At 40.5% G+C, this 12,978-nt stretch overlaps 1 protein-coding gene across 11 annotated transcripts in view; it reads right to left on the bottom strand.

Annotated features, from left to right (window-relative positions):
- Nucleotides 1–812: 812 nt before the first annotated feature.
- Nucleotides 813–12,978, bottom strand: part of LOC136447627 (unconventional myosin-X-like) — a 76,257-nt gene continuing 64,091 nt past the window's right edge. For 8 of the 11 annotated variants that reach the window (XM_066446659.1, XM_066446658.1, XM_066446664.1 and 5 more), the window contains 20 exons: nucleotides 12,706–12,904; nucleotides 11,655–11,855; nucleotides 11,012–11,168; nucleotides 10,442–10,566; nucleotides 10,106–10,209; nucleotides 9,339–9,532; nucleotides 8,738–8,858; nucleotides 8,389–8,472; nucleotides 7,951–7,986; nucleotides 6,990–7,126; nucleotides 6,662–6,773; nucleotides 5,554–5,666; nucleotides 5,126–5,258; nucleotides 4,944–4,998; nucleotides 4,678–4,769; nucleotides 4,311–4,397; nucleotides 4,053–4,091; nucleotides 3,218–3,327; nucleotides 2,977–3,061; nucleotides 813–2,642 (listed from right to left, as the gene is read on the bottom strand). In XM_066446659.1, the coding sequence (XP_066302756.1) occupies nucleotides 2,499–2,642; nucleotides 2,977–3,061; nucleotides 3,218–3,327; nucleotides 4,053–4,091; nucleotides 4,311–4,397; nucleotides 4,678–4,769; nucleotides 4,944–4,998; nucleotides 5,126–5,258; nucleotides 5,554–5,666; nucleotides 6,662–6,773; nucleotides 6,990–7,126; nucleotides 7,951–7,986; nucleotides 8,389–8,472; nucleotides 8,738–8,858; nucleotides 9,339–9,532; nucleotides 10,106–10,209; nucleotides 10,442–10,566; nucleotides 11,012–11,168; nucleotides 11,655–11,855; nucleotides 12,706–12,904 (2,328 nt within the window). In that variant the 3' untranslated portion in view covers nucleotides 813–2,498. The remainder of the gene's footprint in view (nucleotides 2,643–2,976; nucleotides 3,062–3,217; nucleotides 3,328–4,052; nucleotides 4,092–4,310; nucleotides 4,398–4,677; nucleotides 4,770–4,943; nucleotides 4,999–5,125; nucleotides 5,259–5,553; nucleotides 5,667–6,661; nucleotides 6,774–6,989; nucleotides 7,127–7,950; nucleotides 7,987–8,388; nucleotides 8,473–8,737; nucleotides 8,859–9,338; nucleotides 9,533–10,105; nucleotides 10,210–10,441; nucleotides 10,567–11,011; nucleotides 11,169–11,654; nucleotides 11,856–12,705; nucleotides 12,905–12,978) is intronic. The other 3 variants (XM_066446663.1, XM_066446662.1, XM_066446668.1) reach the window with 3 other exon arrangements.

Here is a 12,978-nt window from a genome sequence, read left to right as displayed (position 1 = left end):
GTTATGTTTGTTACAAATCTAATTCTGATTCGCAACGGTGTTTATAGTTTTAAGGTCCTGTCTTCAGCAATGCCAAGGCAAAAGTTACGATTTCTCCTCCCATCATCTGCTTGGATATGATTCATATGGCAATGTATACTACGGCGAAAACTCCAGTTCTGCAAAGGCGCTGACCACAACTGCCAGCTTGGAGCTGGTCTCAAGAACACGTTTCGGCGGATACCTTGAGAATGAAGCAACTTTTGACAAGGACATTACGTTGGAATAGAATGGCGATCGTAAGGGTTATATTGTGACAACAAGGAAGCCAAAAAGTGTCATAAGTGTCCTTTTTCTAAAATTGAAAAGGCGGAAAGTCATCCCCTATCACACCCCCGTTTTCTGGTGCCCGTTCCGAAAAGGCCCGTATCTCGCTAACGAAGCGTCTCTCATTCCCAGAGTTGGGCATTTTGGGACTGGCAAAACGAAATGGGCTCTTATGGGGTTTGAGATCCCCTTCTTTCCTGGTCATTTTCTTAATCCCGAGCTCTTCTCTGGCAGCCTTCTTATCACGAAATTAAAGTTTTCTTCTGTATTTACTAATTCTGAGGCATTACTGTCAGAAAAGCTTCAGTTACCACAATTTTAAACACTTCTGATGTAGCTTTTCCGTTCAGTGCAATGTTTGGCACAAATACCTCAGTATCAAACGTCTTTTATATTTTTATGTTACACATTTCACACCTAACTATTCACACACGCACACACACACACGCACACACATGCAGAGAATGATATTGATCCACAATAAAACACCACTTAAAGTCTTTCACTAATCTTCCTGCAGTCATGCCAACTTTATTGACACAAACCATGTCTGAACAAAACATCCTATAAGTAGACTAAGTTTATACCACGATTTTGTGACAGTTCAAGTACAGTATAGTACAAGGTGGCTTCATGGCCAGACACCATGGCTTGTAACAACTGTTACATCTATAGACACATAAATGTGGGGAGACAGTGGTGAAAGCATCTCATTGCTAAGTGGTTCAAATCTGATGAATTCCATTGAAGTCTGCTATCTCACTTTCTTGCAAGTTATCGCTTGTCTGAAATGGCTGACGGTGAAGTACACACTCAGGTACTTAAACTTGGCATCTTTAAGTTTCCTATTTTCCTTCTTCTCCTCGATGTGAATGGAACATTTAGTATGGTGATGAATCTAATAGCACAAGTTGACATTCTCTTTACTGGCACATTTTGGTGTTCAAGGCTTGGCTACACAAGCTACAATTGCAAATCTATTTCTAAATAAATTATACATGATCATTCTATCAATAACTTATCATTACCAACTACATGGTCAGGAATTTCACAACTTGATTATTGTCTTGCAGCAACTTTCATGACAGCAGAAAGATTGTTAAATATGATACAAAAAAGTAGAATATAAAAATGGTATTCACAGTTCATTAAAAATTGTCAATTAAAAAGACTACACTAACAATGCATGATTATGGTCACATGAATCGTCTTTGGCATTTGTTAATGTCACACAAGAACAGAACTATGTAAAAGTGTTTGCTATTTTCGACTCTTGGTTAGATCATAGCTACTCTAAGTGATGTACATGATTCGTGAACAGAATGAAAATCACAACATAAGTACTAGTTCTGTACAGTCTTCAACTATCTACATTCTTACAACCAGTACCACACACCCAAGGGTCAATCATTCCGACCAGCAGAGTAAAAAAACTATCAAACAAAATATCAAAATCAGAAAGCCAAGCATGTTTAAAAACGAGATAACAATTGCACTACACCTTCTAATGTCATTGCCAGAAATAGACGTATGACACGTTCTTAGATTTCATGGCATCTTGTAATCAAAGTAAAGGGAAGTTAATGATAGTCAGTTGTTCTGCATTTTGTACATGAGACAGAAATTTAACACTTCAATACATGTACATTGTATATGGCATGTTGGTATGGCAACGATCGTTTGTGAGAGCCGTTGAAGCGTTATGACATCACTAGTCTGACTCTTCCAGCAAGTTTACAGTGAAGCAGATGGGTTTAACCCTCTTACAGCTACCTGCAAATTTCTATTGGTGGCAGCAAAAGTCAGAAGGTTATGTAAAGACCGCTGTGTCCTGATCTACCATGATCGTAGTGATTGAAAGTACATGTATTGTCCCCATGATGATGATAAACAGAGTTTAAGCCTGTGTAGGATATCCCCTTACTTTGAAACAAACTCTTGCATGTACCAAAGTCTGTTTGGTGACAGCATACCAACAGAGAGAAGGCTGAATTAAACTTAGTCTAACAAATGAATAGACTGATCCTTTGGTCCCGCCTACCTCACTCAAAACATAGAAAAGCAAAACAAAACTTAAAAATTCAAAACTTTGAGGTGGCTCTGATCTTTTATTGGCTGAACTGCTAATTTTGATGGACAGTTGGGATCAGTGTATTGTTTCCAGACTACAATTAATGCTTGCTAGGCTAAGGTTAGGACTGTGTGACTGCAGGAGACAGGAGGATGTCATCACTGTCCACGCTCTTCCTGTAGCTGTGGTAGGACGTGCGCCAGCTGTACCGCTTCTTCACCAGGGAGTTGATGTAGGCTTTCATCAACTTCGCTATCTCAACAACCTGAGAGGGGAGAAAGGTAAAGAGGTGAGGAAATGTAACTGGTAATAAAACGGTCTGAGGATAAAAGGTGGACATTACTGAGCTAGAAGTAAAAGCTTTTCTGAAAAAAGCATTTTTTTCATGGGAAAGAAACCTAAAGCGATGATAAAAGAACTCTACATATATATGAACTAAATGATAATTAAAATTTTCTGAATGCCATTAAATTCAGAATACTTTTTAAGCTGTAGCACACTGAAAGAGGCATTTGGCACCCCATTCTCTATTGGTTACCGAGTTAGGCAGCAGGAGAAGGTTAAAGGATAAGAATGATGTTTTGATTTTTTTTGCATACCTGGCTGGTCTCAAACATCATGGGTTCCTTGTCTTCCACCACGATCTTGTAGGTGTTTGGTACAGGTGCTCCAAAAGACAGGATGCTGCAATGGCAATAAAAACGTGTAGAGTTAGTACAAATGTAACAAAACATAGAAAAATTCAATATCAAAATATTGAAATTAAAATATTAGAAAAGCGCGAGCAAAAGATACCATTGGAGTACAAACTCCATAGCTCAACAGCTGTACACTACTTACCTATCATAGGCATATGATGCTAGCGGTCTCTCCTCTCCTCTCTTGTACAGAGCGATCTCATCTACACTGACAGCCAGCCACAGGTCCACTGGGTGTTGTCTGTCCTTACACTGTGGAGGGATGGGAAGAGTTTAATGTTGGGTAAGGGTGCAGGAAGGATCATCCCCATGTTCAAAGTAGAAATGAAACAGAAATGGGAAGAACAGTATTGGTGACACTACAAGAGAAAAACAAAGTCATGGTAGTGAAAAATATGGCTTTCAGAGATGGTTTGACTAGTATTAGTAGTAATGTTCTCAGCTGACAGCATCCAAACTTAATCTTTTTCTTGTAATCCAAAAGCCATATTTTGAATGTAGCTGTGGTTAAGATCATCATATACAAAATGTATATCAGACAGACATAACTTCAAAACAGAGGGTTAAAATCCACGGTGACTATAAAACCCCAAGTAACCCCGACTGGGAAACTGGAATAGAAATCAGAATGAGAACTTCATGCTGGCAATCTTAAAACAAGTTTACCATCCACAGAGTGTGTCAATGTAAAACCGGAAACACCCCAAACTTGGAAACAGGGAAGGGGATGCAGGATAAGTGGTAAAACGTGGTGTCATGCTATGGTGGACAACAGTGGGATGATTCCTCAAGCTAACAGACATCTTTCACACTGCAGTCGTCCCTCAGTGAGACATTTGGAGCTGCATAGTTCCCGTTTAGTGTGAAAGATGTCAGTTAGCTTGAGGAATGAATCCATTCTACTTTATAGTGGACAACAGTGGGGTTAGGGACACAGGCTCCATCACCATTCTTTCCAACTAAAACATAAAACTCACAGCTGAGAGAATGTCTCGGGGTATTTTCCCTGGAAAACACTGTGGACAAATGTACAACTGTTAACCAATGTCAGATACTGCAACCTACATGTATGCCTCAAACAACAAGTCAATGTACTATAATGACTGATCCTAATTTTTTAAACATTAAAAAAAAAGGGTCTCAGGTGACATGTATGGCTAATCTATATTGTTGAAAGCCTTAAGTTTGCAGACTAGTTTCTAATCACTAAGAACAAGAGGGTAACCATCGCCTACCTCCACATCAAACAGTGTGGCCCCATAGCCTGACCAGTCCATCACTGCTCGCATGTATCTCTGCTGGGCTTCCTCTTTGGTTAAACCCTGCAGATGGGAAAAAGCTCAAGTTTCTCAAATGTTCACAAATTCTGGACTATCATCTGAACGTTTATCGTGCATTGTAGTATCAACTACATGATTGTATAGCCAAAAAGTCTTTTTTGACAACGCCTTAGGAGCAAAGCTATTATGGATTCCCTTAGATTAGATTTTTTCAATGAGAAAATGCAAAAAGGTGTTACATCACTTTGAGCTTATCTGGTCTTCACCTATTGAAGTTATTCAGACAACATGCTTAGTTAATAAGCAGTTCTCTGAATCCTACCTTCAGCATCTTCCACTTGGCAATGACCGCTGAGGTAGTGCTGGACTCCTCCTCCTTCAGCAGGTGGACCAGCTGGGCATCCTCACCAAGGACTGAGGCACGGATGGGGAAAATATGAAGGTTGGTCAGTGCAAAGCAGTTGGCATCATTCTGACAGCATGTTAGTTCCAAATGCACGAGTTCCTTACAAATGTACCCACATGCTTACCTGAAATGGAACACTAACTTTTACCAAGGAAAGTCAAGCGAATTCATTTGATAGTTACCTTGTTGTCTTGCCTTCTTGTGGCCTCCCTTTCCAAAACTTCTTCTTAAGGTTCCCTGAGACACAAGAAACACAGAGTTAAGATAATGCATATACTGGCAACCACCATATTCAATGTCCTTTATTGTCCTGAAGGCATTTTAGGTCTCTTATTTCCTACTTTCTTATCAAATTTGTCCTTACCTCTAAGAAGTTGGACTTCCTCTTAGTTGTGGCTGGTCTCTCTGTCTTGTCGCTGACTGGAGCAATGTTCTCCTTGGTGGACTTGACCCTCCTGCGTAACCTCTCCATGGGATACACTTGGCCAAGGTCATTTCTAGGTTTGAGGAAAATAGAGGGTTTCCAAAACATTACTTCTGCAAATTACAGTTATAGTTGTCTAAAAACACTATCATTTTGTCACTAGTTTTCATACATATCAACTGTATATTGCCCTTGTACAATTGTACAAAGCAAAAGTTCAACAAAAGAATGATGGCTATATTTGTCAATGGTGTTATACATCTCTTTACTACCAGTATGCTATGGAGTTAAGGATTTAGAAAACAAATCTTAAAGGAATTCAAAGACATGTTCTTGAAAAAGAAAGCACAGCACTGTGAGGTTCTTACGTCCATCCACTCTTGCTGAAGTCTCCTTCCTTATACTGTAACCTGTAGGCAGCCAGGTATTGTAGAGTTTCCTCGGAGCTCGGGAATCTGTTGTGGATAACATCTTCATGGGCCTACAGGAAACAGAAAAAACATGGTGAACATCACACTCATCCTTTACAGTCAACACCTAATGTCAAAGATCAATCTCACGACCTACTGTATGCAAGGCGAACACTCTACCCACTAGGCCATTGCACCGGTTATCACACCTGATGTAGTCTCTGATAAATCAATCTTGTTTGCTTGGAACACAAACTTAATTCCATGCAGTTGATTTTGCTTTCATGTACTTAACCTTGGGTGATTTACTTATAATCAATGCCATAAAGAATAATGATTTGTTAATACCAGATACAAATCACCAAACAGCTGGAGGTTTACTTCTCCACATGGTAATATATCAATTTAATTTGATTGGTCAAACCAGTATTACTTAGTCTTAGTATCATGTCAGACTAAGTATGTCAACAGTAATTTACTAAATCAAGACCCTTGGCAACAATAACAACTTGTTCGTGGGGTCGTGTGGCATAACGGCAGGATTTTCAACTCAGAACCAAGGGGTTCCGGGTTCGAATCCCCTGCTGCCACCGATCTTGTGCCTTTGGGAAAAAAGGCACTTAACACGATTTTCCCCACTCCACCCAAGTGTAAAAATCGGGTACATTATGTGTGTGGGTCACGACATCAGCAATAGCTGCCTGTGTCCCACGTGTATTGCACTGTTGCAATTCCAATAAATCCAAATCCAAACCCAAATCCAGGATCTTCAGCACCAAGGGCAGTGACAATTGTCCAAAATGAAGAATAAACCGTTGATTTAGTTGATATCAATTACTGTGAAGGATCAATTATATCCAGAAACACGATTTGATAACACATTGTCCATGTATGTATTTATGATACAAGATGCATATCATTTCAAAGTAGAAAGGTTACATGTACATCTCTACATTGTTATAGAACTGGTCAATATTGCCCAAAGAGATTTTTTTTGTTTGAGAAGATTGTAGAAAACACAGAGGGAGTTGAAATGTTCTATAGGGTGTCATGAAACTGTTCCTACCTGCTCGAACATGAAGTCATACTCTAAACTATTGGTGGGCACATTGCGGGGGTCCATGAAACAGAAGAGTCTGAAGAACAACTTCCAGTCTGTTTCTTCCTCTTCTTTCAACCTAAAATGAGGAGATTGAAGATCAAAATTAGACAAGAACAGATACTGTTTTATCTTCTGTACTTTTCCTGATTGTCTTAGATTGGTATTACATTTTTACAGTCTGTGGTTGACATCTTCTGGAGGTAAAATCAATCACAAATATTGTACATCTACAATCAAATGACAACTGTTTTGATACAATACACATTTCAGTGCTATGATTGATGTGACTTACTGCTCAAACTTGGCCAGTATGTCAGCCACTATAGCCTTTCCATCAATGGCCTTGTCCTGACCCGCGCCCCTCTCGAAAAGCGCGAAGGTGTTGTGTGTCTCCTCAAGGTTCATCCCTCGGACCAGCCGTTGGACAACCTACCACAAACGACAAACAGCGAATGATGAGATATAAAAACTTTGTGCAGATTCAAACACTGATGAACAGTAAATTGTAGCCTCTGAGCCAAAACATGCTGCAAAACACAAGCAGTAATTTCAATCATTAAAGTTAGTAGGTCAGTATTGAATCTTGTCATGTGTGTTGATGCATGTTCAGGCTACTTGAGGCTTGTTAGCTTGCTACACTATCACGATGCACCACACCATCCACAAGACCAGCTCTACCACTGACAGCTACTGACAGCCACCGACCAACTTCCGACAGCCAAGAGCTTTACTCCACACTCAGGGACAGCTGTATACTTTTTCCTTGTGCTTTCTACGACAAATAAACATTCTACACAGAATCTTTGACAAAAATAAAATGATTAGAGTTTCTTCAAACAACATAGCTGCCATTATTGCACACCAAGTTTTCCCATCACCAGCATTTAGCATATTTATCATATGTTTGAAGAAACTCTGACTTTTCTGTTCTGGAATGGATAGCAGAGTTGTGGTATAGGTCATGTGATATTTTTGTTGATTGTAATATGGCACCTCCTAGCAACTTATAAGAGAACTCCACTCCAGGTATTTCCTGTACAAGTCAGACTAGGAAAATATCCAGGAAAGTTTTGTATTGTGTCTTGAGCTGATAAGTGATGTAAATCAAATTTCTTGAAACCCAAAACCAAAAGTCCTAGCCGTGCTAACCATAAAGTTGAATAAGTAATTTCTTGTGGCAAAGGGTTAGGAAGTTTGTTATAGAAGTGTCCACTGAGGGCAAGCAGAAGCTCTGGCATGTCTGTAATGATCACCTTTAGTTTCATCTCCTGGACCAGGTGCTTCACAACCTATGTGCAGGAAGCAAAGAGCAGCAGTGTCAAACTTCCAACATGATCTGTGCATTTCACAGTCACCGCTAGCACTGTGCGTTGTGATGTTATCAAACATGGGAAGTTTGAGCATCCAAGCAAGAAGGTGAGAGAACTAATTTTGGCCAGGTCACTTTGGCTTCATTCATGATATTTCTTGTGTGCTGGAGTTCTCAAGATTGAGAAAATATACTAAAAGTGCTGTCTCTCAGGAGAAAGTGGTAAGAACATGTACCTTACTTTTTAGACAATGGAGTAACAGGGTGTATCATAATCCTACTTGTGACTGTTCTTCAACAAGTTGTCTGAACTTTGGTTGTTTGTTTGGTCATTGAGTGTACATACATGTAAGTACAGTCAAGGGAGAAAAGTTTAACAAACCTCAGACGCTGTAGTGGAGGAGTTGATACTGATACGACAAGAGCTCCCGTAACAATGGACGGTGGTGTACATGTCACGGCGACCCTAGGACGGAAAACAAGAAGATTACAAGGACTGCATCAATAACAAAACAAGAAGCAAGCATGGCAAGGCCATACTTTAAACAAAAATGAACAAATGTCAAATTACATGCTCATTTTTTAACAGTTTGGTAGATTAACCATTCATGCAATTTTCTACAAATTTTCAAGTTTAAATCCTTGTACTTTGACCTTGTTTTAATCTCAACATTGCTGTTTTAGTATCATCATATTTCTTGTGAATACAAAGAAATGAAATACTGGCATACCAGAATAGCGATAACCTCGTCCCGTGACGGCACATATTCCCTCCCCTTGCACCTGCGCAGACTGTCCCCACAGAAAGTTGCAAACTTTGCCATCTCTGTGATGGGGAACTTCTCCTTACATCTGTGAACAGGACAGGAGATATCATTATTCAGGCTTAATCTAATCAAAATACCGGATACTACTACAGGCTTAATCTACAAGCTGTTGGTATGGAAACATACAACTTCTCTTTTTAGATTACACGTGAGGCTTTAAAGGGCTTAAAAATGTTTTTTTTTTAATGCAAAATATCTCAATAAAGGATTCAACGTACTGTAATCATATCTAGTGCATTCAAAGCCCCTGTCACACAGTCACATATTTGTTGATTGCCAGTAGGGTTCTGAGATACTAGTCGTGAGAGTATATCTTTCACTACCTCATCACATTGAACGGGGCTTGGGGACCTGTGAACATTGGCTGATCTCTAATTCTAAAAGTCCTAAGATGATCAAGAGACGCATTACTGCCAAAAATGTAGTTTAAATATTGCAGACTCATCGGCCAATTAATTTTTGTGCTGTGTAACAGGGGCAAAAGAGACGGTAACGTAGCCCTAACCTTTTGAGATGGAACTTGAGGTATCTGATGACGTTCCTGGTTGGCTGGAAGGCACAGCACATGCAGGCCATGATCTGCCACACCCGCAGGTTGCCGATGGAGTCCACGTCGGCCACGCCCATGGTCTGCTTGATCAGCTGACAGTACACCTCGTCCTTCAGGTACTTCAGGTCGTGGCACGTCTCCAGGATGTTCTGTGGGGAAGAATTCAAAGCAATTGGTTGGAAACTATCTTATTGTGGAACACAGAAATCTAAATGGCAGTTATAATTAATAATATAAGAATAGGGCTATACCCTGGTACTGGTTTAAAGAAATAAGATCAATTTGTACAACAAATGGTTTGCTGTATGGCAGTTTACTGTTAAAAGTTAGTTAAAGTTAAAATCCTCCTACACCATAAGGTGTATAGGGCGGTGTCCATCCCCGTTTCATAGCCCTGGGCCACACTGTGGTGCAATCATTACAGCAGGGGGCTAGTCCACTAGCAGTGGAATGTGTTTAACTTCCATACTGAAGAATGTACCATTTTACTGTTTACTGTTTTATGCAGTACCATTTTACTGTTTAATGCAGTTTACTGTAAGAAAGTATATTGGCATAAAGAATGTTTAGAAAAGTCTTTTGCAGCACCTTGCATAGTGCATTATTTGTATACCGTTTTTAAGTTTGTCCATAAAGCAAGAATAAAACATACATCTGGTACTTCTATCTAAGATACAATTAGGATAAAATCTAAGACATTGATTCCATTGTGTAAAACTGACCTGTACAATGGAGATCTGGTCTGCTGCAGTCTCAATCTGTAGAAGTGAATTGAAGATCTTCACTGCTTCTTCTTGCAGGTTGGTGTAGCCTTTCTCCTTTTGTACTGAGGTAAAAAAAATCAACAACATTTGAAAACAGCATCATACTTTATGTTAGCACTGCTCTCACCTGCTATTTTAGCTAACCTAAAGCAACTTTGATTCTTAATCAAAAGTTTAAAACTTAAACTATGACCTGCGTAATCGTACAAGGATACCCTTGTTGTTTCAGAGTTATCTTAACAACAAAGTATGTTTCAATGGCTCCCTAGCCAGATAAAAGATGGTGTTACTTACAGTTGGCATTGACATCTCCATATGGCAGAGGGAGGAGGGGGGTCTTGAGGGGGTGGGGTGTATGCCTGAGGATGGGGTTCCGCTGGTAGATCTGGTCCACTGCCTCACTGTTCATGCTCGCATCCCTGGGGAGCAATGACACAGCGTGAGATGCACAGCAAAGAACAAAATGTAATATATCAACACAAAATGTTTAAACTTCTGAATTAACACTTAATGACTCATTTCATGTCACACTAAAAATGAGCAAATCTGAATCCATTCCCATGTTAATGAAATGAAAGCTGGTACAGTTACTATGGGAACCTTATCATGTGTAGGTTGCTATGGGAATCATACCTGAGGTCTGTGATGAGCTGCTGTGTAGGCGTTACTATGGGAACCTTGTTATGTGTAGGTTGCTATGGGAACCATACCTGAGGTCTGTGATGAGCTGCTGTGTAGGCGTTACTATGGGAACCTTGTTATGTGTAGGTTGCTATGGGAACCATACCTGAGGTCTGTGATGAGCTGCTGTGTAGGCGTTACTATGGGAACCTTGTTATGTGTAGGTTGCTATGGGAACCATACCTGAGGTCTGTGATGAGCTGCTGTGTAGGCGTTACTATGGGAACCTTGCTGTCAATCACCTCCTGCAGAGACTGTACCCACTGCTGCACCTCTGTGTGGAGCTTGGTGAAGAGGTGGAAGGAGCGGCGACGACCGTGGATCGTGAACATGTAGTAACCTGTGTAGAACATGTGAAACAGTCTTCTTATCTTTCCTTGGCAAACAAACTAGTTTGAAAATGTTGTAAGCTTATAGAATTGAGTTGACTTCTCAAATATACACCATATTTGAATATGGAGATCAAAATTTCATTCGAACCTTCTGTATCAAATATCCTTTTCCCTTTTTCTAGAGGCATACAATACAGTCTATCTCAAGGAACAGCAACAACATTTGCATGATATAGGAGCATAATGATAGAACAGGTCAAGTGTGGCCAATGCCTGAATAATGCCTGTTTAGGACACATAACAAAGTTCTGCCTTGATATTAAGGATTCATGTTTCTTAGACACAAGTGCCTGATAGACCACAATGGTGCCAGGTACATACCTGTTTCGCCAAATAGCAATGTTTCCGAAATCATATACAGTTGCTTGAGTAACAGTTACTGCTATTTGGTGTACCTTATTACCTGGATGTCTAACCTTCATTGACGTACACACCTGTTTGTTCGTACATCTCAGAGTCAGCCTGCACCACTCGACACAGACTGTCCAGGATGAGGGTTCCCAGTTTCTGGCTGTTGGTGTCCGAGCTCTTGTAGTAATCCAAGGAATGGGCAGTCAGGACAAACCATCGTTTCTTCAGGGTGGTGGACTTGTTAACTGTTCCTGTGGGCTTACCGGTCTCCTTACTTAGCCAACCTGGAGAGGGGGTGGGCAAACAGTGAAGTTTTACATGGATAGATACTTAAAGCTGCAGTGCTTTAAAGACCCCTCCAAGTTTCTAATCACTAATGCAAGGTACTAGTTTATTTATAGTGTAACAGACTTATGTCACAGTATAAACCTTAAGGTCTCGGACCGGAGTTTTTTTGCGATTTCGTATGTAGGCCAACACCCTCAGGTCGACGGGCTACAATTCCGCCGAGAAAAGTAGGACGGAAAATGTAATCACATGGTCGAAAAGCGGTTTCCTGCTGTTTTCCGATGTATTTATCGGTTTTGTCCGTTGTTCCTTTATTTTGGGTAGAAACCATAGCAAAATGTAAATTTGGCACCCGAAAATTATCATTTTTTTACACTTTTTTGATCGAACCTGCTCGGAAAAAACGGGTTTTCCTGGGGTCACTGCATATATGCTGAGAAAGCTTAGTAAATGGTGTCTCTGAAAAATGAAAAAAATGAAAAAGTCATGTGATAACTTTTTCGCAATCTCCGATGACGCAAATTCGGTGAAAATGCATTAAAAACGATGCTATTTGGGTCATCAGGCGAGAAAACCCGCATCACCGTTGCCGCGGACTAATACAAAAAAGGCTTCGATAGCGAACCAACTGCACTGCGCCCAAAAATACTACAACTCACGGGCTTTTCAGAAGATTCAAAATATTCATGCACAGCTAAAACCATCACCAAGCAATCTCGGGCAGAAATCAGGGTGACGACCACACACTTCCGGCAGATTACCGGGTCATGACCCAACCCCCGGTCACAATTGAACTCCGACCCGGAACCTTAACTGAATTTTCTCGTTATGTTTTAAATCAAATACCTCGTGTGATGAAGTCTTGTCCCCCAGAGTGCACATCGCCCTTTGACCTCTGCAGACAGCTGATCCAGTGGTGCATCTCCTCTGCAGTGTCGCTGCAGCAGGTGAAGACGCGGTTGGCCGTGATGATCACGAATTGGTGCGGCTTGGACTCGTTATCAGACGCGTAGACAGAGTCAATCAGCGCCACATCAAGGGTCCCCTGAAACAGCAATAGAATATTAGCATATTGTACATAGAAATGTGGGTAGTGGGGGACCCTGAACTAGTACCAGA

Source organism: Branchiostoma lanceolatum, chromosome 13, assembly GCF_035083965.1.
Source record: "Branchiostoma lanceolatum isolate klBraLanc5 chromosome 13, klBraLanc5.hap2, whole genome shotgun sequence".
Taxonomy (NCBI): Eukaryota; Metazoa; Chordata; class Leptocardii; order Amphioxiformes; family Branchiostomatidae; genus Branchiostoma; species Branchiostoma lanceolatum.
This window is presented reverse-complemented; position numbering and strand designations above follow the sequence as displayed.